This window comes from Metopolophium dirhodum, chromosome 7 (genome assembly GCF_019925205.1).
Source record: "Metopolophium dirhodum isolate CAU chromosome 7, ASM1992520v1, whole genome shotgun sequence".
Taxonomy (NCBI): domain Eukaryota; kingdom Metazoa; phylum Arthropoda; class Insecta; order Hemiptera; family Aphididae; genus Metopolophium; species Metopolophium dirhodum.
Window position 1 is genome coordinate 17,730,486 of NC_083566.1, and position 26,873 is coordinate 17,757,358.

General features: G+C 35.5%; 1 protein-coding gene across 4 annotated transcripts in view; it reads right to left on the reverse strand.

Annotated features, from left to right (window-relative positions):
* Window positions 1-2,757: 2,757 nt before the first annotated feature.
* LOC132948092 (uncharacterized) overlaps window positions 2,758-26,873 on the reverse strand; it is an 81,029-nt gene continuing 56,913 nt past the window's right edge. For 2 of the 4 annotated variants that reach the window (XM_061018397.1, XM_061018398.1), the window contains exons 2-13: window positions 22,868-23,117; window positions 14,600-14,755; window positions 14,380-14,451; window positions 12,818-13,825; window positions 12,471-12,730; window positions 10,682-11,271; window positions 6,900-7,592; window positions 6,316-6,611; window positions 5,027-5,652; window positions 3,532-3,668; window positions 3,360-3,432; window positions 2,758-3,258 (exon numbers count right to left, since the gene is read on the reverse strand). In XM_061018397.1, coding sequence (XP_060874380.1) covers window positions 3,207-3,258; window positions 3,360-3,432; window positions 3,532-3,668; window positions 5,027-5,652; window positions 6,316-6,611; window positions 6,900-7,592; window positions 10,682-11,271; window positions 12,471-12,730; window positions 12,818-13,825; window positions 14,380-14,451; window positions 14,600-14,755; window positions 22,868-23,056 — 4,152 coding nt within the window. In that variant the 5' untranslated portion in view covers window positions 23,057-23,117 and the 3' untranslated portion in view covers window positions 2,758-3,206. Of the gene's footprint in view, window positions 3,259-3,355; window positions 3,433-3,531; window positions 3,669-5,026; window positions 5,653-6,315; window positions 6,612-6,899; window positions 7,593-10,681; window positions 11,272-12,470; window positions 12,731-12,817; window positions 13,826-14,379; window positions 14,452-14,599; window positions 14,756-22,867; window positions 23,118-26,873 lie in introns of all 4 variants that reach the window. The other 2 variants (XM_061018399.1, XM_061018400.1) reach the window with 2 other exon arrangements.

Below are 26,873 nucleotides of genomic sequence, written 5' to 3' on the forward strand. Positions count from 1 at the left end.
TTTAGAATGACATGTCACAAATTAAATATTTAATCTTATCTAAATAAACCACACGAATGGACGAATGTTACTATTTGAACACAATTTCTTTCGGTTATAGTCTATCAAATTGTAATACTTCAAATTTAAATTGTGTAAATTTTAACTCCGTTTGTATGTATCATATTCGGTAGGTATAGTGTTGTATGTAGGTACTGTATGGTGTAGAATGTAGATAATTTTAGGAAGATTGCCTAATACTACCACTTAGTTTATAATGTTGTATGTAAAATATTTACATGTTGTCTGATAGTATCATAAGATGATAATCTTTCATACATTTTAAGTGTGTAATTATGAACTATTTTGTATACATGTTATGTCTCTAGTGTACATATTAATTGAGCTTCATAATTTATTACTCTGATAAAGTGTTTAATACTGTTAGAAATTTAAAATAACCTCGCTATAAAGTGAAAGATACATCATATTATTATTATTAATTATATTATACCAGATTCTGTAATAATAAGTCATTGAAAATGTGAAGTTTGGTAATATTAAATCGATACATTAAATTCAGTATTAAATATTATTCATTGAAACTTCCGTACAATAAACTTCCGTACAATAAACTTCCGTTTATCGAAATTTTCTGGTTGACGGAAATATTATTGAGAACCAAAAATTAGAACCAATTTTTAAATTCTATTAATTCTATTTAAAAAAATGATGTATGTATTGATATTACAATGATGTGTGTTTTTTTATTTTTATTTTTTTATTTGTTTCTGTGTACATGATAAGTAATCGAAATAATGCTTCGATTTTCAACTTCAGTATCTTGTTTGATGGGAAAGTAAATCTCAAAAAGTCAAAAGCGCCATAAGAGGCTCCTAATATATTGTTGCAATAGTAGTTAGAAATGTTAAAAACACATAAGTACAATTTTTTTTATAAGCATTTATAGTTCGATTTTTGATAACATTTATCAAATTTAAAATTTAAAAATGATTTTGTAGTTAAAAATGTATAAAATGTTCAGATTAATTAGGATTGAAAATCTAAAACAAGGTTCCACGTAAATAGGTTGTATACAAATTACTTTATTTACAATAATATCATCAAATATACTATTAGTAATATCATAGGGTGACTGACCATCTTCGCTCAGAATCGTTTATAACCCACTCGAACCCACTTGGAACCTACTGTACAGCAGAGCGACACCCACTTGCCCACCTGTTTTCCCTTTCCCCCACAATTATTTGAAATAATTTCAAAATACAATTGTAAATTATTCATATCGGATATATCTAATGGAATCTAGTAAAAGTTTGTGATACAGTATCAATCAATATAAATCGCTCGACCATGGACTTCAAATATCTTCAGTGTGATTGTGCAATACAAGTTTTGTGTTCACTCTGTACGCATCTAGTGTAATGATTGCTACTATACTAAGGCTATTATCAAAACGACAACCAATCACAAAGTTAGACGATGACAAAGTTTATACTGTAATTATTAGTAACTCATGGGTTTCCAGTGAACGTTCAGCAACAGTTGTGTAATGGTTACTATTATCCTGGTCATTGTTATAGAACAGTTTCTATTCAGTTCAATATTTATGTCTCGAGCAAATTCTCGTGTAAATCGACCTTAAATTTAAAACGGCGAGTTTGGGTACAGTAGAAATCGATTAGTGCAGATCTCAAGGGTCCAGTAGCTCAATTATATTGTTCATTTACTGTTAGAACTTATAAAATATACATACATAATATATTATATATGTATAAATAAATAGGTACTACAGAATCGTATTATGTTCTTCATACGCTACCTCTTTGTGTTCAATTATTTTATAAATTAGTTTTTTTGATTTATAGGTTTAAAAACATATTATTTTAAATCTGTTGATTGTGTTATGAGAAAAAATTGAAAAAAATATTTTTACGTAAAATGTATTAACTATGTATATATTATAATCTAAGTTATTTAGTTTGATACCTTTTTTAGATACTTTTAGTCAGTATAATAACACTCGATTAGAACGAAATAAGGTTATCAGTTTTTTGGTTAACTTATCAGATGATGACGTATTAGAAATTTAAAAATAATCTCGCGTCTTCTATAGGTAAACACTATATCTAGTCGTATTACCTACATAATACCTCATTTTAATTTATGATAAATAAGTGTAGGTACTTAATTCGCATATATAATATAATACACGAGTTCAATTGATATAATATGATCATAATAATATGTCAGCTGTCATCTGATATACATATATTATGTATTAAAATTCGCAAGTAAAAGAAATCGATACTTTAAAGCGCACAAGTACTATGTCAACTTTTTGTAATTTTCGGTAAGCGCAAAAATAAGTTTTTTATCTGATATTTCTGTTTCAAGAGCACAAATGTGACATTGAACATTTGTGCTCTTGAAGTAGATACATTTGTGGACATAACACTTTTCGATTATTCAAAATGAACGGCATTTTGTTAGGTTATGGACATAACACTGGTGTGCAATCGATTCTGCTTTTAATGACAAATTCATGGATACCAATATCATTATATCAAAAAAAAAAAACGGACACAGCACTTGTGTGTGTTTTAAGGTATCGAAATGTAAGATTTAAAAATAATAGACTGTATGATAGAACACAAGTTATATAAAGAATCAAGCCGTTTTAATAGCCAAATGTTCAATAATTTTACATTTTAAAGTGAAATCAATAAATAGATGGTTAATAAGAAATAAACAATATTATTAATAAATCACAATTTATTATTATTTTGAATTTATACATAAGTAAGTATATATATATATTCTTTTGTTTTTAACATATTAGGCGTAACAACCTTATTTTTACGTCAACATACGGTCGACAATAATATAAGATTGAATATATAGTAGTAGTACACAATGAAAGACAAACGAGATACGAGTAAATATAATAACATATAAAAAAAAACAAGTAAACTAATGTAAATTTATTTTACCTAATTTTTTTCAGTATTTTTTTTTTTACAAACAAAAATTATTGCTGATATATAAATTAATATCTCTAGTTAGGACCGCATGCCAACGCGTAACATTAATGGTCAAAGTATAATATTTAAATATTTTGTTAAGTTAGATTTATAATTGTTTAAATTGTTTAACAAAAAAATTCTTATTCTAACATATTAATGTAATAATAATTAATATCATATTTAACATCCTTTGATAGAGTTTTTGTTCTCCTCGACTGAACCTTTGAGTTTCCTGCGGAACAAGTAAAAACCGTGATGTAATTTAAACAGAACGCTTTCTATCGCTTTATTCAGTGGTTCGCCAAAATGTTCGTGCAAAGGTAATTTACCTACTTGGAATTAAAAGTTCTGGTCGTTATCTTGCACTGGTACCTCCCTTTAGTGTCCTTTTGATCGACGACGATTTCTGGAATCATTACAAAACGTTATAAACACTTCCACCGAAAGACGGCCGGTAAATGACATAATAATCAATAATGCATAGACAAGACAATATTGCCCTCACGTTTCGTCAAAGTCTCCGAAGGCTTGTTGCGGAATTTTATCGGTGCCTGCGTGCAACTCGACACGTTTCCGTAATACGTCGGATGGACTTTGTGCTGCAGGTTAGTTTTCGTTACGTTCTGTGTACGACTTTGGATTCTGAAAAAGAGGAGAACAAAATGTTTAATAATAATAATTAAAAAAAAAAAACACCACTCGTTTATTAATTGTATTAGTTAGGATCACTATACCGTCTACACGGGCGTACATATATTGCATATATATAGTCAGGTAAACGTACCTTTTTGAATGAATTACATCAGGGACGCAATTCGTGTAACTTTTTCACCTATAGATAATATTCATAAGTGGTTCCTAAATTAATATTGCCAAAAAAAATTTACATTTGACAAAATATAATTTTCAATGTAATGTATTTTTAAAACTAAGCACACAACAATAATACTACATATTATTAATATCAAATAAGTCGTATACTTGCATATGACTACTAATCAAAAGTAACAACCAATTATTACGATGCATTAAATAATTACCGACACTGAGGTGTAATCCTATTATACTACGCATCGATTAGAAAGTCCGTATTTAATAATATTTTTATTGAACATACAAACCATACAAAATTAAACAAAATAAAATGTTGAATATGTTTGTATGAAATATTTAGTTTAATATTATTAACTTTTATAAGTAATAGGTACCTAATATTGTGATACTAGGCATTTTCATAAATAATGAAAAAGTAGTTTGGAAACCACTAAACATATATATTATGTTATAAATTATAATATTATGCTATATAATAATTCAACTTGGGACGCAATCCATGTTACCTTTAATTTAAGATAAGAGTGGTACACAATTCGTGTGCAACGGTCAACGGTCTACGCAGTAGCCTTGACTTAGGATTCTTAGTGTTCTTACACGGGTTTGAATGGTCGTATTAATATGATTTATCGTAAATGATATCGGATTTACAGTAATATTATTATCAAGGGTCAAGTTAACTCGTCAACGTAATAGCCAATAGGGTAATAATATATTGCCGCTCAGGGGTGCTGGTGTCTGCTAGGCGACATCGTAAAAAAGATACATTTTGTTTGTGTTTTAGTTATTAAATAGAGATTCATAATATATAAACATAATTTAAACAAACATCCAAGATGTATTTAAAAATATTACCTTTATGGAAAAATATAAATAAATTGAAAATTAAATTGATAATTATTAAATTGTCTCAGTTAAAATTAATTTCAAATCAAATATATGCATTATATATGCATCACACATACGATTTATCATCAATTTAGTAATTTACCACCGGCAATTTAGAATGGCAATTAAATTTAGTCTGTTAGTTTTAGTATTTTAAATACATACTAGAAAACTATTTAACTACAATATTAATCAAATTCTTTATAATATTAGTGGTAGAGTAGCCTATGGAGGAGTAGATAATACTAATTATATACTTGAACAAAATACTATATTACTTTTTCGTAAAACTTGCTGTGGTCTTAGTGGCGACACTGTTGGCGGTGCCCTGTGTCTGAGTCTTGGTTTTCCTTTGCATTTTAGGTTTGACCCTTTGAACTTCGTCTGCGTTGTCCTCGTCCGACGAACTGACCTCGTCCAGGTGCAACAGTGCCTCCCTGCTGTTGGCCCGTTGCAAAAGTCGGGCGGCTTTCTTTTTGTTTTTGAGCTTCGCCTCCGAGTGATCGGGTTTCGTCCTCGGCCCGTCGCCGCCGGCGTCGTTCGGGAGTTGTGATTCGTCGTCGGTGTACCCGTTGACGGCTTTCAGTATCTCGTCCGCGGCACGGTTTAGTTCTTCCAATACCGATACCTCCGAGTCCACCGTCTCCTTCCGGCTGACGCGGCACTTGTAAGTGGTCGCTTTGGACTTGTTGAGCTTCGGTCCCAGGTCTTTGGGCATGTTCAGCCAGCTGTCCCTGCCCGTGCTGAACAAGTCCTGCGCCTGTTTGCCCGCGGCCGGCTTGTCTTTGACCCTGAGACTGTTGGCGCGATACCCGATGTTGCCGTATATCGACTCCTTCTTTTCGGTGGGTTTTTTTTTATTCTCGTTACACTGCACCGGTTTCGGCTGCACGGTCATAGGAACCTGAAACGAGTAGCATCGATAATATTACATAAGTAATTAACGCGCGTTGCTGTACCTATATAAAATATTATGTATTCACACATAAGAAAACGGCGCAACGCATAGGTTACGCAACCTACCTACAGAAAATCGAAAAACATATTACAATATCTATATGTGTGCTTGATAGAATACAGTAGGTACTTGGTAGATATTTTTTAAATGATAGTATTAAACATTGCAACGATAGTATTTTGAACATTAATTTAAAAGTATTGATTTTTAGACTTCTAGTATCTATATAAGTAAATTAAAGCATCTCAAATATGATTTTAGTGTATATTATATTAACGTAATTAAAAAAGAAAAAAAAAATCAAAGATTAGCTTTTCTTATACTTGATTAACGAGGATCAACATATGTATTTTTAAAACATTCGGAATACTTGTTAACAGTATTCAAGATACTGGAGAATACTATTACTATAGTTATATATTAACTATAAAGCATCCGAAAACATAATATACTGACTACTTTACTTTTTAGAGTATTCGAGTATTTATTTAAAATAATTTTTAAAAGTATTTTACCCAAATATGCTGATCCAATTACGCAATATAGTTTTCGAACGAAACGCGTTATATACCTACGTATTTTTGTTTAATCATCTGTGCAAATGTTTACCTGTTTCAAAGACACGGTGGCACACATTTTGGTAACGGGTGCCTCTGTTTTTGGCTTGCTCTTGCGATTGTCTTGTACGATTTTCACCGGCACTCGTTTGCTTGGCTGTTTTTGGACCGAGTCTTCAAACTGGTGTTTTACAACGTGTGTCACTTGTGAGGTTTGCACGCTCACCGGTTGGAACTGAGATCGTTCGGGTTCCAACTGTTTCTCGTGGTTCAACAACACCGAAGTGACATTTGGCACCACCAATGTCGACTCGTACGTTTTGACGTCCATTTTTTTTAGACGATTATCTGAAAATTTATATCGATACACGATCAGTCATGTTTACGGTTTACCTACTATATTAAGTCGTTTCAAGTGTGCATCCCCCTCCCCCAAAAAAACCTTTTTGGCCCAGTATTTGCAAATAATTATAGTCTGTCCCTATTATAATCAGGTTAGTACGATTGCACATTCTCTTCTACTAAACGTATATACCAGATACCTAAATATATTATATAATATACATACTACACTTCCACTATTTACTTCCATACTGTACTATACTTCTACTAACTTATATATAATAACATCGGTACCTTGAGAACATTGGGATTGTTTGATATTTTTTTTTACAGTAGATATGAGCTTTTTGAGATTATTGCACTCCGGTAGCCGGTCGTCTTCATTAATGCAGTCGGCGGCCATGTACGACCTCACCTCCTCGTCAGCCTTTAAACTCTCCTCACTAGTTTCGTCCGTGCTCATGAGATCTTTGGCGTACTCCAGTCGGCCGTGGATTTCGTCGCACGGCTGACGGACTTTGATCAGCGTCACGTGATGCCGGTCGGCGGATCTGTCCACGATCTGCGCGTCGATGCTCTTGCTCAGATCGTCCAACGCGCCGATCACGTCCGGCATGCCTTTCGTGGCCCTGTCGCGCTTAATGTCCGCGCAGCTCTTCAGCACGTTGTGCTTTCTAGTGGCCGGCGTCGGGTACGTCTTGTGGCCGCACCTTGGCCACGACGTGCTGGTGGCTTTCTGGAACCGGCCCAGCATCTTGGTGTTCATCTCTTCCAGGTACGTGCTGGGCTGTTCCGTTGCCCGGAACTTGGTGTTCATCACCAGCGATGCGGATGACAGCGGAAGGTGATTCCCCGTCGTCTGGTCGCTGAAGCACCGGGAGAACGCGCAAAGGTCGGCGGTGGCGGGTGCGTTTGGTTTGCCGTTTGCGTTGCACGCACCGCCGCCGATTCGCACCAACAGTTTCTCGTGGCACTTCGCCGAAGTATCTGCAACGTGCGCCCGAGACCATTATTATTGTCAAAAGAATGCCGTACGCCCGAGGGGCTTTTCAATGGGTGGATAAAAAAGTACACCATGTAAGGATACCAAAAATTGTACGAAATTGTGCAAAACGTATACGTAAATGCGTAGCGAAAAAAAGTTGCAGTACAAGTGGTTACGCAATGGTCCGTTGTCAGAAATTGTGTATGAAAACTGTCCATCTGATACCGTTTAACAATACATATTTATAGTAGAAAAATCTTATCAGTTACCTGTGGTGTATCCTTTTTTATTTTTTTGATAATATTCAACTCAAAATCAGGAGAATGTAAACAAATGATAGTGGTTTAAAATCTATAACAATTATTACTTATTAAGCTATCGGAAGAATTGAAACTACCATTTACGTAGTTTAGATAACGTTTCTTTAGATTTTATGACAACAATTTGGTAATTATACAGGGTGATTCAACAAGCATCCTCATTGCTAACCTCCTTTTTTTTTGTAGTTATTCAAAATCTGAATTTTTAAATATACTTAAAGCCATTTTTTAAGTTTTTGAGAATTTTTTTACTACTTAATGAGTGCCTGTAGAAATATACAACATTCCTTTTTTAGTGCAAATTATTTAGCGGATAACTTATCTGAGCATTTTGACCTATCGAAATAAGAATTTGAACGATTAGTTTTTGAGTTATCAACTTTTGTGCAGGTACTATTCATAAGGATAATAATTAATAGATCCATGGACCATGTGGTAATGGGTTTGGAAGATATGGGAGCTATGAACATTTTAAAACTGTAGTAATTAATACTGAGCTATTAATTATTATATTTTATAACTTATAAAAATGGTCTAAGTATAACGAATACTAGATCCAATATTACTGTATTTTATTTTTATAAAATCATTTTAAAGACTATTATAAATTATAATACTTAGTATAAATATTTTAATAACTGTAAATCTACTAATTCGAGTACATCAACATTTAAATAAAGTTACCTATTCGTTAAATAATTTGCTGAAAAAAAGATGGGTTCTATAGTTTGAAAAGCAGTAATTTAAATTGTTACGGGACACTCCTCGTATATTTCAAAATTCCAAAAATCAGAATTTGAACAAATTCATTGGGCATGAAATGAAGAAATGGAGCACACTTGTTGAATCACTCTGCATACTATAGTATACTATTATAAATATGTATATGTATACCGAGTGGTTCACGCACACGGGGTTTAGTAATAAATAATATGGACCACGAATCCCACGCACGTACGACATCCTCTTAAATCTTAATAACGCGGTCAATTCTACAATAGCGCGTCACATGCTTTCAGCTACAACACTACCATGCGGCAAAATAAAAATAATAAAAAATTGTCCACGATTCAACGCGTCAACACTACGGCGGATGATATACAAACACAATTGCCAAAAAGCCGTACAGCTGACTCGGGGGGGTCGGTACGTCTTAAACTGCGTTCATTTTCGTTTTGTAAAAAACGCGAGCTCGACAACCCCCGCCAGCCGTACAAAACACATCGCTCGTATATATAGCACGCTACAATACACTTGCTATAGCTGCGTTCAAATATACCAATAATTCAAGCCGGTAAGAGCTAGCGTATAGGTACAACATAAATCAACATACAAAGCGCTAAAAAGTCCGTGATGGTTTTACCAAGTATACATGCTGCAGCTTTTCGACGCGTAGACCATTATTTTTATTCGGTACGATTAAAATTTTTTTTTTTTTTTTTAATAAATTATATAATACCATAGAAGAAAATGTGCAATTTCCCAAAGACGTTTCTACTGTATATATACTTATATATATCCTTTTGTATAATAGTTGTAGGTACCCACTGCTGTAAGGGCGTGTTGAAACAATATATTTTTACGAATAATGTTAGAGCGTGCTATTATATTTTACTATATTTTTGTCAAAAAAATTGAGTCAATAAATTGAAAAAAAAATATAATATGTTTAATATTATATTAAGTTTATATTTTGTGAGTTAATTTGGTTACAAATTATAATAAGTGCTTGTGAAGAAATAGATTACTTGTGCATACCTATCTTATTGATATTCGAACTTGTGTCAAGTTGAAATGTGGTGAAGATTAATCACACTTTTGATAATACCGGGTCATACAGTTTTAATTAAAATAAATAAAGTATACAAAGTGAGATACTCGAGCTGGGCGGATCACTGAGGCGGGCTCTTACATTTAAAATCAAATGATAAATCATTGCATTCAAAAAAGGATTGTGAGCTAAGCACATTTGGTTTATCCAAAACACGAATTCGTTGTTTAGAATTTGTTGAAAACTGTGGTGCTCGTTTATATATTTTCATCACCGTTTTTTTTTTGTCTTAGGGAAATTTAAAAAAATACTTATTCAAGTAATTATTTTATTATTGTTAAATTTACAATATACAGATATGCTGTACGAAAATGTGTGTTTTCTTACGTCACAAAGTTATAATTATTGAAATAACACCGTAAAACTAATGGCAAGCAACTAACGATTTGCTCATAAATTGAAATTCATATAAATATAAATAACCCACACAAACATTTATTTGGCACACGAACTATATAATATTGTTATTACGGTTTAAAATTATTATAATTTGTCTGTCACGATTCACCCGATTTAATCTCTATAAATTAATAATAATATTTATAAAAAGAGATGATGATGACAATATTACGTTGAACACGTTTAGACGTATTGTTCTGTTTTATATTTTTATATCAAAAAAATGGCCTTCGTATAAAATATCGTTTTCACTCATTTGACAAAATAGAAATCTTACGTACGTCGATTTGATATTTTGATTGCCGAGGTGCGTCAAAATGTACTAATATAATATTATTGTCTTTCAATAGCGGCCCTACGTGAAAAGCGTGATGCATGTGTTGTACGAATAAGCTAAGCGTCTAGGTATAAGCTTCATCCATTCAGCAGTACAAGTCAACCAAGCCGAGTTAGAACCAAACCAATCCCGAATAGATTTGCATGTGCAGCCGGTTAGGTACATAAAGTTTCATAAGGTTAGGTCATGTCTGGTAACCCGTACCTGTGGTGGCCGATGGATTGTTGCCGTTGTTCTGATACCAAACCGGCGAGGCCGACCCGTTGTACGAGTACCGCTGTTTCCTGGGGTCAGCCGGGTCGAAGCCCACAGCCGTCGTCTCGCCCTCGGTGAAGTTCACTCTGGTCGAGAACCCTACGGCCTCCACCTGTTTCACCCTGTCGGCCACAGACCAGGACGCTCGTCTACAGTCTACGGGCGTAGATTCCGTCGATGAGATCCTCACTTCGATGCCGTTGTCGGACGCAACCCCACCGGAATTATCGGCAGCGTTCTGCTGTTGTTGTTGGTGTTGCGATTGTTGGTGGTGCTGCGGCTGATGATGGTGCTGCGATTGCTGGTGGTGTTGCGGTGGCAGTTGCTGTTGCTGCAGCTGTTGCCGTTTCAGTATGCTTTTTGGCATGCTGTTGCCTGTGTCTGTGGTCTCGTCTTCCGTCGTCGGACACTCGTGTCCGCCGATTCCGTTGTTTTGATTTCCGGTTCCATTGATCTGCAAGACAACGTCACTTTGAACGTCGTCCCCAAACCGATATTCCGGAAGCCCGTGGCTGCTCTTCTCGGGCGGACGGTTGTACCTAAAATGTACATACACGCAACATAATATAGAAATATAATTCTATAATACTGCTCAAATATTTTTAACATTTTAAATACAGAAGTTGTTCAGCATGTCATTGTAATGGATGTATTTGATTTGAATTCAATGATAAATCATTGAAACACCATAACCGATTCTGAGCGAAGACTGTGTGTCAGCCTAGCATACTTGTATAAATAATCAAATTTGATACTAAAAAAAATAAATTAATGAAAATATCTCATGGCTATAAAGAGCTTTATTTTCCAGTAAATTTTTTTTTTTTTGAACAACTTATTAAGAACCTTCTATTGAATTTTAAATGTTAGTTATCAAAAGATATATTTTTATACATTTTTAATTGAAAAATAATTTGTACATTTTCGGGATTTTTATGAATTTTATCAAAATGTAAAAATACAATGTCATCAAAATGCAATCAAAATCTTTTAAAGATACATTTATAAACACTTAGGGTTTTAATAAATATGCAATTGATTTATTATATACATTTTATATATTTTATTATATTAATAATATATTTAAATATATTATTGTAAAAATTGTAAATGTTATTAAACTTTATTCGAGTTAAACTCTTTTGAATAATCAACATATTCATTTTCAAAAAAACTTTTAATCGACAATAATAAAAAACTTTTTATAGAATTCGAAAAATTTCTTATGGCTATAAATAGCTCAAAAAGAGTCATAATATTTTGAAAATGTTATGTATGGAAAATGATTAACACCTGGTGAAAATTTAAAGTTATTACGGTTATTAGTTTTTGATTTACACCAAAAAAATAAAATCAATTTTGTCATGGTTCTGTGTAATAATTTCCATTTTACTTCCATTTCTTTTGTTTTTCCTCTCAAAAACTACTGTGGAATTTCAATTATGATCTCCCAAATGCAACAACTTGATTCATTTTCCTATGAGAAAAGATGAGCATGTCGAAAATCGTAGCATTTTCATTACCCCAAATGTTGTAGACAGACAGACAAAAAAACACACACATAATTGTAAAATCAAAAGCTCTGCTCAAAATTTAAAATAATTAAAAAAAACAACAGAAAAAATTTGAAATTATCGTTATCAAAAATAGATTTCAATACTTTCACTCGTACAAAGAACAGCAAAATGATTCATAATATACGCTAACCATGTCATGATATAGTACAACTTTGATTTACCTCTTTTTTGGTCGATACAGTTGAGCCGGGGCGGGTTTGTCTTCCATGTCCACGATGTTTATCTTACCCGGAGTCGCATCGAAGTGTACCTCGGTCCTGCAAAACTCTACTTTCTTGTTGCCGTTCTTCTTGTCAATGCTGGGTTCTCTGTCTGCCACTTCGCTTACTACCGCTATCGAATGACGTTTCGGTACTTCATCTCTATCAACATTTTTATCCATCGCCATATCCATACCAACCGACAGTCGTCTCGTGTACACCTGAAAAATACACAGTTGCATAAAACGACTGACGGATTTTTTTCTAATACACAAAAATTAATAAATATAGGTAATTTCAATTCTAACCTGTTCTTTCTCACTATCGTCGTTTTCCGTGGACTCTGAAATGGTATCGCTAGGTTTGACAACGTCGAAATAAGCACTCGATTTGGACCTTAAGCTATTAATGGCTTCAAGTATCTTTCCTTTGGCGACTACGGTCGTGTTGTACGCGTGAACCTGAGTGTTGTTATTGATCTCCTTGTTGGAATACTTTTTGACTAGATCAGCGATAGATTCACGATCGACTGACGACTGCCTGCTCGAGTTCGATAATCCGTTTTCGGTCGACCGGCAAATACCACTGTCTGTCGATGAATCCATTGCTGATGGATCTGTTGCGTACTTACCACTGTTATCCGATGTTGTCACTTTCTCGAATCCATAAGATTTGCGTCTATTGTACCACTCTTCGGTGCGAGTCAGTGCCGAACCCCTATAGTCTAAGCTTCTTGAGTCTCCAGTAGGTTTCACGTCCGTCTCTATACCATCGTCTTCCTTATCCTTGTCCTCGTTTAAGTGTCGCAAGTTGTTTTTTGTTTTCTTGAGGCTCTCAACCGTGATGAAAGTAGGTTTCTTCAACGGAGATACGGGTTTTATCAAAGAATAATCGTCCACGATATCTCCATCCACCGCCTGCAATTTTTTTCCCAGAACCTTTTTCAATACGTTTTCTAGTTCACCGGCGATTTTATGATTAGAGTCGGCGTTTTTGGACTGAGCAAACTGCAACGACCTCCGAAATCTGGAAGATCGGTCTAGCGGCTCATCGGATTCGTTGATGTCACTGCGTATTTCATCGTTAGAACAACTTTTTAGTCGGTTTAGATTTGTTGAAACAGATTCTTCGTTACTTTCGTTTAGACTACTTGACGTTTCCATTGTGTCGGTGGAGTCAATACTCTCTATTTTCGGCAATTGCGATGTAACGGTTTGTGGTCTACGAGTAGGTGGTCGTCTAGTGCTAATTGATCCACTACGACCTACGGTTGCTTTACTTTTTTGTGAGCTCACGTCTAAAGGACTGTGTTCCAACTGAAAATATAATATACATACAATAAATTAAACAATTTGGTATTTTTTTTCTGTAATGAAATATTAATTATTTTTAATAGATAAAATATTCGATAACTGTACATACTTAATATATTATTTTCATCTTTTTTTTTTAATTTGCGTCATAATTTTTTTAATTAAAAAATGATAAAGTTACTAATTAGTATAAATACCTATCTATACTCTCATAATTCTAATTTTCATTATTTAAAATAAAATATATTTCATTATTTTTTTATTTTTTTATGTTATGATATTTTGTTGGATTCATAAAAGAATATAGCTACCTATTAGTGTAATTTAATGAAGTGTAATAATTTAATGATGTCATGAGTGACATCTCATGTCATGCACCTAATTAAACAAAGAAAAACAAAGAATGAAACATCAAAGTTTAATTAGGTTTTTATTATTTTTAACTGTACGTGTAACTCAAAAAAACTAATGACATAATAACTTTCAATTTTTTATTAAAAATGGTAAATTTTTTTATCAAATATTTTATAAATATATTTTTCTTTTCGATAACGTACACGTAATTGATCAAACTGATTGTCTTTTTTGTCGAATATTGAAGACGGCCATTGGAATGCATTCGAACCAGCCTGTTAGCAAAAAAAAACCACGATAAATTTCACATAAGAATGCAGGCGAAAAATAATATGTCGTCATGAACAAGTCGATCGATAAACAACGAGACGGACACCGTGTGGCCGTAACGCCGAACACGTCGCTGAGTATTAAATGACTTACACTAGAATTGTGCCACGAACTGGTGGTACTTGTTTGAGATCTGATTACTTGTACCGAGCATCCGGCAGTGTGAGCTTGAAACACTTCCAGCTGTTTGGTCTGTTGCGTCTCTTCTTTACTGCCGTCTGCGAGATTCCTGGCACGTCTGTCCACCACCTATAAATGCATACATGATAATATTGTTTAGATAAATGTACACATACAAACACTAATCATCGCAACTACAATTTATAGTCTTACTCCGGTCAGGTTCCTCAAAATTAAAATTATGATGAGCGCTACACCGGTTTTTCTTACCTAATAAGCTATCAATACTTTTTTCGATATAAATCAGTCAGTCCTGCGTCTTAACATTATTTTTCGAGTTTTATTTTCACATTTCCAAATTTATTTTTAGAATAAATGACGGCAACAAATATTATAATTATGATGCGAAATAGAGTATTATATTATTCTAAGAAAGCTAGGTATGTGTAAAGACGGTTTATTAGCTGTAGTTTCGTTAAAAGAAAACAAAGAAAAATGTAAATGTTGTGTTGATTTCATATTATTATGTACACATCCATATCGTGATGGGATACTTTGCCAGAGAACTTTTTATTTAACAAATAATCGTCAAAAATAATGAAAACTATAGAATATAGGTGTTTTAATGATAAAAGTTCTTTATATATCTTTTGTAACACGTACCAGTCCCTTTAGTAATAATCGGGAGATTGGACACGCTGTGCGGGTTCCGTATTGAATAAGGGGATTAGGCAGGTAAAAATAATCAACCAATATGTCGCTATCACGAGCTTAATATTTTACATGAATTTAAATAATTATACAAAAAAATAAACATATACAAAAAAAAACTCACGACACCGTGATAATGCACATAATATGATATGACCGGGACCTGGAGACTTGAGTTGGTGACAATGGAATAACCCGCGTGATGAGGACAATGACGACGATGTTGAAGGTACGATATTTAAGACGGCGAAAACACACAGACTTAACGGTCGGATTTAGGACGGCGAAACCGCGCGCACTAACCGACGTAATTATGAGAAACAGCGGAAAACCACACAACAAGGCGGAATATGTACGGTATAGTGAAAACCACACAAAAGGGCGGAATATGCACGGCCGTTAGATGGCGAAATTGCTACGTAGCGACCACGACTCAGTAGCATACACAACAACTTCGGGCGTCGTCCGTTTACTGTCGTTGTGTGTATTATAATTGCTCGTCGTTGACCTTTGTGCTAGGCGGATAACAACCCCACCACATATATAGCTGTTATACACATGACTGGGCCGACTCACTATGGTGTATTTTTGCAACATAACTCCCCCTTGGAAGACGTGGTGTGTCTTCCAGTGTGCGCTGATGACGGTAGTGAAGATGGCTGACAGTTGATCGTAGATTTGGCGGTCCCAGTCATACATAGTATTGGTACATGCAGGTGTCAAAATGCAATTTTGTAAAGTAACAAATATATAACATTGAATTATTCATACTTAACTGAAACATACCTTACACAATTTACATAGAAAATTACAATTCATTGACTATTACTATACGTTATATTATACTTTATATTACCACTCGTTAAGCAACACATGGTATGATAAATGTTGGTACCTAGCGAGCAAGTATTATTCTCTTTTTTTTTTTTGTTTTCCGCTATCTGTTGCTATAAAGATTAACAGGAAGGATCGTCAGAGACGGGTAATACGGCTAATTTTACTACTGGACGCTTGACTATTCCATCCGCTGTTTGGATCGTGGCCACTCGGACTATGCCGTCGGTACCGGGATGGACTTCTTTTACACGTCCCAAAGGCCAATACGTTGGTGCCTTATGAGGCATATTTATTATTACAATGTCCCCAACTATAACATTTGGTTGTTGTCGCGTCCATTTTGTACGTCGCTGTAGTGAAGACAAATATTCCAACGACCACCGATTCCAAAATGATTGGGTGCATTGCCGGATCAATTCCCACCGAGTTAATCGATTTATCGGTATTGATGTAAAATCGCGGGATGGTAACGCTACTAACGGTTGTCCTATTAGAAAATCGCCCGGTGTCAGTGGTCGTAAATCATTTGGGTCGGACGATAAAACGGTCAGAGGTCTGGAATTAAGAATGGCCTCGATTTGCGTGGATAGTGTAGACATTTCTTCGAATGTAAACGTTTGGACACCGATAACCCGCTTTAAGTGGTATTTAGCAGATTTGACTGCCGCCTCCCAAATACCACCAAAGTGAGGAGCAGCGGGCGGGTTGAAGTGCCATTTACACGGCAACAGTGTAGTTTGTCGACTGGCTGCGGCCGTTAATATTTCGTGTAGTTGTCGGTTGGCGCCTTGGAAATTGGTCCCGCAGTCCGAATAAATATTCGATGGAATACCCCGACGAGAAATGAAACGATTGAAAGAAGCCATGAAAGCATCTGTAGATAGATCTGATACAATTTCTAGGTGTACGGATTTAATAACAGTACATACAAATACCGCAAGATAACATTTTACCGATTTAGCATTTTTACGACGAGATTCTTTTACTTGGAATGGACCAGCGAAATCGACACCGACGTTACTGAACGGACGGCACGGGCGGACACGGAACAACGGTAACTCGGCCATAATTGGTTGTGGCGCAGTGGCTCGATGTCGAGCACACACGACGCATTTGAATATGATATGGCGTATAGCGGATCGGCTGGATAAAATCCAATACTTTTGAGCAATCAGTGACGACACTAATTGCGGACCCGCGTGAAGATACGTGAGATGAAAATGCCGAATTAAAATATCAGTTAACGCGCATTTCTTCGGCAATAATACTGGGTATTGTTGATGGACGTTAATTTCGGCATTCCGCAATCTACCACCCACTCGAATGACTCCCTCGGTATCGACGAAGGGTACCAATTGGGCAATGGATCTAGGCAAAATAGGTTTCTTTTTCGACTGCATAAGTTTAACTAAACCTTTAAAATAAATAGTTTGTGTTGAGCGAATAGCGCACGTTAACGATTCATCAAGTTCAGTATTTGTTATTGTCCCTGTACGCGTTGGCAACCTCTTTAAACGCAGCCTTATGAACCGCCGGACATAAGAGATTGTTTTTTGTAATCGAACTAATGATGGAAATGGAATGGATCGTAAAACTTCCGCACAATTACTCGCCCACTTTTTTAACACAAATCCACCGTGAGCTAATAATTTTTTAAGTTGCGATTGGACGAAGACTAATTCTGAAATAGACTCGGCGCCAGTGATAACATCATCGACATAGGTTTTAGTAGACAATATATTTTTTGCATCGGGATATTGTTGTCCATTGTCTACCTCAAGTTGATGTAACACGCGAATAGCCTGGTAGGGCGATACTGACACACCGTATGTCACGGTACACAATTTATATTCACATAACGACTTCGATGGTGAATCACGCCATAATATATGTTGGTATTGACGATCGCGCTGTGAAATCAAAATCTGCCGATACATTTTACATATATCGGCTGTGAACATATACGGGTGTAGGCGACTGTGAAGTAATAATTCAGCAATATCCGTCTGCAATTTAGGTCCGGTGTATAGTAAGGCATTGAGTGACAATTGGGAAGTAGAGTGCACGGACGCGTCGAAAACCACTCTTAACTTTAATTGGTCACCGGTATACTTCACCACAGCATGATGTGGTATGAAGTACGTACCTTTACTTGTAGCGGGTTTCATATGCCCCAACTCTTCATATTCAACCATAGACTTCCGATATTCGTCATATAGGTTAGCATCACGTTGAAGTTTTCGTTCCAAATTGTAAAAACGCGATAGCGCCATGTGATACGAATCTCCCAATTCCGCGGGGTTCACCCGAAATGGAAAAGAAACGACATACTGACCATTTTCTTCACGTGTCGTCGTACGCGAGAATATTTCTTCGCAAATATCGTCGTCGGTAAACGGTACAGCAGGGGGAGACGGTTCTTCAATACTCCAAAAACTTTGCATCAATTGGTCAATTGACGGTTCAGTCGTTAACATAAGTGATGTAAGTTTTGATGTATCGTTGGACACGGACGTACCCGATAAAATCCATCCTATCAGTGTTTCATACACTGACGGTATGCCGTCCGTATGAATAACTCCGCCACCGTCCTTTAGGATCATGCTGTGTATATCAGCACCTAATAAAAAGTCGATGGGACCTGGTACATCAAACTGTGGATCAGCAAAACGGATATCGTTATAAATCAATCGAATAGACGAGTTTAATTTTACGGTGGGCATAGCCCCGGTAATTTTTGACATTATTACGGGTTCACACGAGATGAGGGGAGTATTGGAAAGCTCCGGTTTTATGGTACAAGCAGTCATACCCTTTGTTTCACGTACGGGTGTATGTGACAATCCCACAATAGTATGTTTACATTGTCTACGTGGTAAGCCTAATCTGGTGACACATGCGTTCGTAATGACCGATATTTGTGACCCCGAGTCGATTAATACACGAATAGGTGACCACATACCCAAGCTATTACGTATATGAACAATTGCTGTGCCAAGAACAACGGTACTGGAGGTATACGTTGTACCTGAAAAGGTGACATCCGCATTCGATGAGTTCCCGGGCGAAGTGTTTTCAGCACACTGGGACACTGTACTATCATGACTCGATTCAATTGATTTGGGTTTTACTAATGACTTATCGAGATGAAGTAGCGTATGATGCTTTTGAGCACAATGGCGGCACGTGTGTTTTGATTGACATGTGGATGTTTTGTGATGAACACTCAAACAGTTCATGCAGAGACGACGTGACTGTGCTACTTTGAATCGCTGTTGGACTGGTAGAGAACTAAATTTAGAACATTGAAATAAGAAATGAGAATCTTTACACATGGTACAAGATGTTTGTTGTCCTTGGTCGGGAATGTTGGACGTGAACAATGAAGACTTATGATGTAATTTTTTACTTGATTCCGTTTGTTTGGGTAAAAATGTCGATGTAGAATTTTGTAATATTTTGCATCGATTGTGGACAAACTTTAATAAAATATCAATAGTCGGAGTCTCATTAGTATGTTGCTCCGCTTCAAACAAACGTTTTGACTGCGCGTCTAGACACCGAGATGCTATGTAAAATAAAAGAAAACCAGCCAAATCGTCCACGCCTAGTGCCTTTATAGCAGAAATGTTCTGTTGGAAAGTGTCTAAGAACCGTTTTAGACCTGATACTGACTCACTGGTGAGCGGACAAAAGGCAAACATAGCGTCTAGATGATAATTAACTAATAATCGTTTGTTGTCAAAACGAGTATGCAATGCCTCCCACGCGACAATATAATTGACCTCCGTGAAGGGTATCGAACGTACAACAGGTAATGCTTGACCTGATAAAGATGATAATAGATAATGAAATCTTTCTATGTCGGATAAATCATCGTTGTTATGAACTAAAGACGTAAACGTGTCACGGTAAGAACACCATTGCTGAAGATCACCATTGAATTGTGGCAATAGAATTTTCGGTAATTGAACATTGCTACGTGTGCTGCGTGACGAAATATTTTGAACACTTCGATCAGCATCTAAGTGATGGTCAGCAGCAACAGCTTGCACCCTATAAAAACTGTCCAATATAATTGCTTCAATAGGCGCATGTGACTTGACAAATTCTTCCTCGCGCGATAGGATAATTAATTGATCAAGAATATCGTCCTGATCGGCATGGAAATTGGTTAATAGGCTGTCGAGGTCACGAAATCGGACCCGAAAAAGCGTCTTTTGATCGGAATCAGATTCAATATTCTCACTTAATTGTATGAGTGTTCTAAACTGTTCAACAGTGCAATCTCTTTTTACAATGCTACGCTTTAGAGAGCGTTCAGCACGCTCGATATCATTCACAGACGGCGGCATTGTAGGTATAGGTATTATCCAACGTAATGGGTGTAATCGTAGAAGACCAGAAGCGGTTCAGTTACAATACAATAATATGTATGATTATTAATCGATTAGCAGATATCAATTAGTAGTAAGATTAATTACGGACAAATTCATTCGGTGGCATACACGATATGACCCTTCTAGTTAGCAGGTAACAAATTAATTTTATCAAGGCAAGACTATATTTTATCCGCGGTTGATATATGTTATATAATATAGTTAAGAGATTATTGGCGCATAATGATATTCTAACGACGTTCAGGAATTGTGACTGTATGACCAATTATGTGAACTTTGTTCTGTTCGTGCAGATAGCAGATATCGTATAATCACATTTAGCCGTAATTACCCACAATGCGATTTACAATAAAAATATACTAATACAAATAATTCAAAATTGCAATTATACTATTATATAATATACTCAAACCCAAATTGGTCACTGGTTCTAATACCCTTAATTCATCCGGTTCGAAGGACCATGTAACACGTACCAGTCCCTTTAGTAATAATCGGGAGATTGGACACGCTGTGCGGGTTCCGTATTGAATAAGGGGATTAGGCAGGTAAAAATAATCAACCAATATGTCGCTATCACGAGCTTAATATTTTACATGAATTTAAATAATTATACAAAAAAATAAACATATACAAAAAAAAACTCACGACACCGTGATAATGCACATAATATGATATGACCGGGACCTGGAGACTTGAGTTGGTGACAATGGAATAACCCGCGTGATGAGGACAATGACGACGATGTTGAAGGTACGATATTTAAGACGGCGAAAACACACAGACTTAACGGTCGGATTTAGGACGGCGAAACCGCGCGCACTAACCGACGTAATTATGAGAAACAGCGGAAAACCACACAACAAGGCGGAATATGTACGGTATAGTGAAAACCACACAAAAGGGCGGAATATGCACGGCCGTTAGATGGCGAAATTGCTACGTAGCGACCACGACTCAGTAGCATACACAACAACTTCGGGCGTCGTCCGTTTACTGTCGTTGTGTGTATTATAATTGCTCGTCGTTGACCTTTGTGCTAGGCGGATAACAACCCCACCACATATATAGCTGTTATACACATGACTGGGCCGACTCACTATGGTGTATTTTTGCAACATCTTTTAATACTCATAAATCATGATCATATTATTATTATATATTATTTTTATTTATATAATTTGTTTAGTTATTCGGAAATCAACATATTTTTGGTAAATCCCCCCTACCCCCAAAATGGTGTTTTTGTTGGTCAAAACGACAAATATCTATTATAGGTATACAATTAATTTGCAATTAATTTGATCTTTCGTTAGTACGATAGTCAGTACGACAAGCACGCATACGTATACAATATATTCGTATAATATATAGGTGAGATTCGTCGTTAAAGAACGATTGACTTGAGGATCACGGCCGACCGAGTAATTATGTTTGCGTGGAAATAAATATATATTGTTTGTGGTTAATGAACCGGGGCGTAGTCAAAATATACCACTAACGAGGATTTCTGACCTCAAAATCTGTGCTGTAGGTTAGGGCTGTCCGAAGCGTTTGGCCGAAACGTAATATATTCCATTTGAAACCGTTTGATGTCATTTTAATATGAATTTTCTGTGGACATATACTATAATATACCTACGTTAGTAGGTATATGTGTATATATGTAGTTTATCCAGGTCAGTCACAAAGTGGTCTGCGCTATAATAATACTATCTGCGTACCATGTTACTCTATATTTTTCAGGAAATATTGTATTTTATTTTTGTGAAAAACACAACACATACACCAACTAAAATATGTCGATAAGTACCTGCTTCTATTATCACGTGTAAGTAACCGACTCGAAGTGTTGCAGTGCTATTATAATTTATAGCGTGCATAATGTTATGTTTAGGTTTTATACGCGTTTGCGGCAAGTGTACATTTTTATCGATTACAGAGTACGGGAAATGATCCGCGATATTAGGATGACCATCATGAGTTATTTAAATGAAACGAGATTGATAATTAAATGGTTGAAAGAAAACTGCTTTCTTTTGATTTGATATAGAACATAATGTATTAAAAGCGTTAACGATAAAATACTGTGTATCCGTTTCTGTATGAATTTCCTTTTATGGAATCGACCGGTTAATAAAATTGAAACACCTTTAAACCTTAAACGATAATGTTGTATTATATTATATTAGGTATACCATATTAAAATATTAATCAATCAAAATATTATACATTATTTTACATAGTAGGTACATAATAATATATCATATGCACATTATATTATTTTTATTACCTTTCCATATTTGTGTTTAGTGTTGGCAGTGTGGTTGGTCCATTGGTCAGCTTCGACTCTGGCGTGCTCCAAGATTCCGGTCAACCTGTCGAGTCTCGACCATTCTTGGACGTGTCTTTTGATGCCGTTATCACCTTTGGACGCCTCCGAACCGGTGGCCGAACTCCTTATCAGAGGAATCACCTCCATTCTGTAGCGTCGTGGTCACAAGTGTATGGCATCAATATACGACAAATTGATGAAACGAGGTCTGTGAACAATAACGGAAACCATCGATTAGCGTACCGATAGGAACACACTAATATTATTGATTTGCAGAAATATGGCACGAAAATATATAATAATATACAGGCAGTGGTTGTGATGGGGTGTTGGTAATTCGAAAATCGGTTCTGCGTCCGAACTGAGTTCCCAGTCGGAATCTTATCAATAAACCACAGTGCGGTTGATCGCGGTATGTAAAAACATCGAAAAAAAATACACCGGTTAAACAGCTGCTGTGATATACCGAACGTGACCACGCCAGATCCAGTTACGGGTGTCGGGGTGTATGACGCGCATACCACAATATTATACGTATAATATTGCAGCGGGTTTCAAATTATCGCCATCAAGTGTCGTCCGAGCCCGCAATTTTGGAATACCGTGGGAAGCAACGAATGTTTTATAATTTTAACACCCCCCCCTCCCATTCCAATAATAGATTTCGTCTCCATGCAGCATTGCAGCACTTATTAGTTATTATTATTATGCTCGCCGTGTCCTCGTTCTCTGCCGGACCGAGACCGTTATTGTTATATATTATCATTACTATCGCCAGAATTCATCGCGCGCGTCGAATTATTTTCACCCAAACGTTATTTATTGGTTTCCGTGCGGTACACAATATAATGATAATAATATTATTATTATTGTTGCGTTGTACTATGTAATAATTATATTATTGACGAGCGATTTTTCGTTCCGTACATATTATTCCCAACGGATAATATTCGCGTGCCTATCTGTCTGCAGTGTGCAGTATCTACCTACATATTGTGCGTACACTGCCAAAGTCGAGCATATATACACCTGTCGCAGATCGTGCGCACAAAAACGAAATGTGAAGTGAACCGTTTCGACTGCCGCAAAAATGATAATAATAAAAAAAAAAACATTCCAAAAGCTCACCGTCACCCACCTACCCGGTCCGTGACTGGAATATTGTAACGAGCGGTATAGATGTATATAAATATAATAATAAAATATACGTACATGTATTGTATTCGTATATTGAACATATTATTATGTATATATATATATATTATATTATATGTACAGACGACGATTTATTGCCAAAGAACGTTATTGAAGAGAGAAAAATAAAAAGCTGTCTGCGCGCGCACGCGGTCGGTGTAATAAATTTTGATATGCGTAGGTATATAAATGTGCATAGGATTTTCGCAATGATAATAAAGTATATACAATAATATTATGTTTGCAGCGACGACGACGTTATTCTGCCGCTGACAGATCGGCTGTGGATATAAAAAAAAATATATGATCACCTTTTTACCGCAGTCTTTAATAGGTACTTGGATCAGCGTATTATATAAACTGTTTTTTTTGGCCAAAATACGGATACTTAATTTTTAGTGTGTGACGCTTTGCGTGCTGATACAACTTCTAAAAGCCCATTTGATTTTTTCAAGAAGTTAATTCGAGATCGCAACATTCGCATTTTTGATCAGTACCTATAATAGTAAACCAACTAAACTGAATTGAAAATTTGAAAATTCAAGACATTTTAGGTACTTACAGGTTATACCAACAAATTAAATAAAAATATGAAAAAGTTGTAAGATTTATGACCAACTCGTGCTACTGACATATCTACGTCTTGCAAATTCCTTTATAAATGCATACAAAACCGCCTTTCTACTGAGTGTTACACACAGCGCTGTAACAGTATTACGATGTTGTGCATTGTAATCCACATCAATATAAACGTATATATACTTATTGTCTGTACACAGTCTATAACCAGCTATTGTGCATTTGTGCCGTGCCTAATTAATATATTGTGGAATAAATAATATATTACTATTATCATTATTATAAATTTTTATTATGGTCTGCGTGCAGGTACTCGAGCCGAAAGGCGTTTATCGAACAATGCAACATGATATTATGCGTACAAAAAACTAATAAAAAATAATTATGCGTGTTTTTTTTTTTTTTTTGGTCGACATTACTAATTCATTGTTAGAGTCAAGTCAAATTAGTCGAACTGCATCAGGTCGAGTTTACCAGACATAATAATATTAAATTCGCACGACAATATAACTTAATAATATACAATAATATGAAAACCTTCGGGTCGTTTAAAGAGTCGGTGTATAGTATCGATTACCGCTCATTTATATATATATATATATATATAATATACACACACGTATAAAACGACAATACCGTGCTGTCGGCGAGGGTCAGGTAGAGTGAGCGGGGAGGGGGGCAGATGAAGAAGTCATTAAAATGGGTTATTAGGGTTTTTTCTCTTTCTCCTGACGGGTTTCGTCGCGAAATTTGGCTCGAGCGACGACGAAGCACACGGGCGTATCCAATTACTCGGAGTCGAGCGTGTTATTGTGATATTTGGTTTTTAAGGACTCCCAAATTACGCAACGAGTTAGCTTTTTATCTCTCGCGTTATTACACAGCCCCACGTCGTTTTTTTTTTTATAACGACTGGTTTATGCGCACCGCCTATAGGCTTGCTGCTGCCCACGCGCCGCCCGGACTACCATCACTATAATATAGCTAGGTACACCATATTATACTCATACACGAAGAATATGTGATATGTCATATTATTATTATTATTATTATCGTCATATTATATTGTTATACGCCGCGAAACAGGACTTACGGTTTGTTAACATCAATGTCGTATATGTGTGCGCGCGAGCGTGTGTAGGTACGACCGAACCGACGTCGTTCCATCGTATTATTTTTATTATATAAATTATAAACTATTGCACTTTGTGATGTACGTTTTCGGATAGCTCGCGTTCCACTGCCTCGATTCGACTGCAGCTACGTATGTTAAAGGACTAGCAAATGTTCGTATGGTAAACAATAAGCATAATGTATTATAATAATTATGACACACATAAATACATAATACAATAATCAAAATACGCAACTTATTATTATTGAATTGGCACGTACCGTCGCATCATATAATATTCTTTTTTTATATTTCTTAAAAGTTGTACAATAAAAAAAAAATAAAAAAAAAAAAAAAAACACGAGAAGTAGGTAACTATAATAAGTGAATTCGAACGCTAATATACGGCGTGTGCGAATTGTAAAAGAAGGTCAAATGAATGTCGTCGTTAATATGGCTAAATGTACACAAAAATATAACGTGCGTTATGTCGACCGGAACTCAGTGGAACTCACTATAATTTCCACGAGAATAGATTATATTTTGGTCTGTTTATGGAGTCAATAGTTTTTATTTTATTAAAGGTAATCAATAAAATTATTATTTAATTTTTTTATATTTTAAATATACAATATCTGTATGATCCATATTAAGCCTACTATGAGGATTTTTTGGAAGTGACGGAATATGTAAGTCTCTTATCGGAAGATAAACGTGATTTTCTGATCTGGTGTAGAAATGTTTATAGAACTGTAATTTCTCCGTCAGTAGTTTTAATGCCAAGATCCCTATAAAGGGTCAAGTTAGAAACAAAGGGCATTTGTAATTTTGTTAAGTGTAATATTTTGGACCATTTGTATTTTGTTTAAATTTGATTTTTTTGCCGATCCCCAAAACTGAGTCTCATACGTCTATATGGGTTGATTGATAGGTTCGATTGATCTATTGGTTGTTCTTTTTTTTAATTATAAATTTCTTTTGGAGGAAATTAATGGCATTATTGTGTATTGATAATAATAATAATATGACTTTGTCATCAGCATAGTTGGTGACAAGACTGACCAGAGTATTTCGATA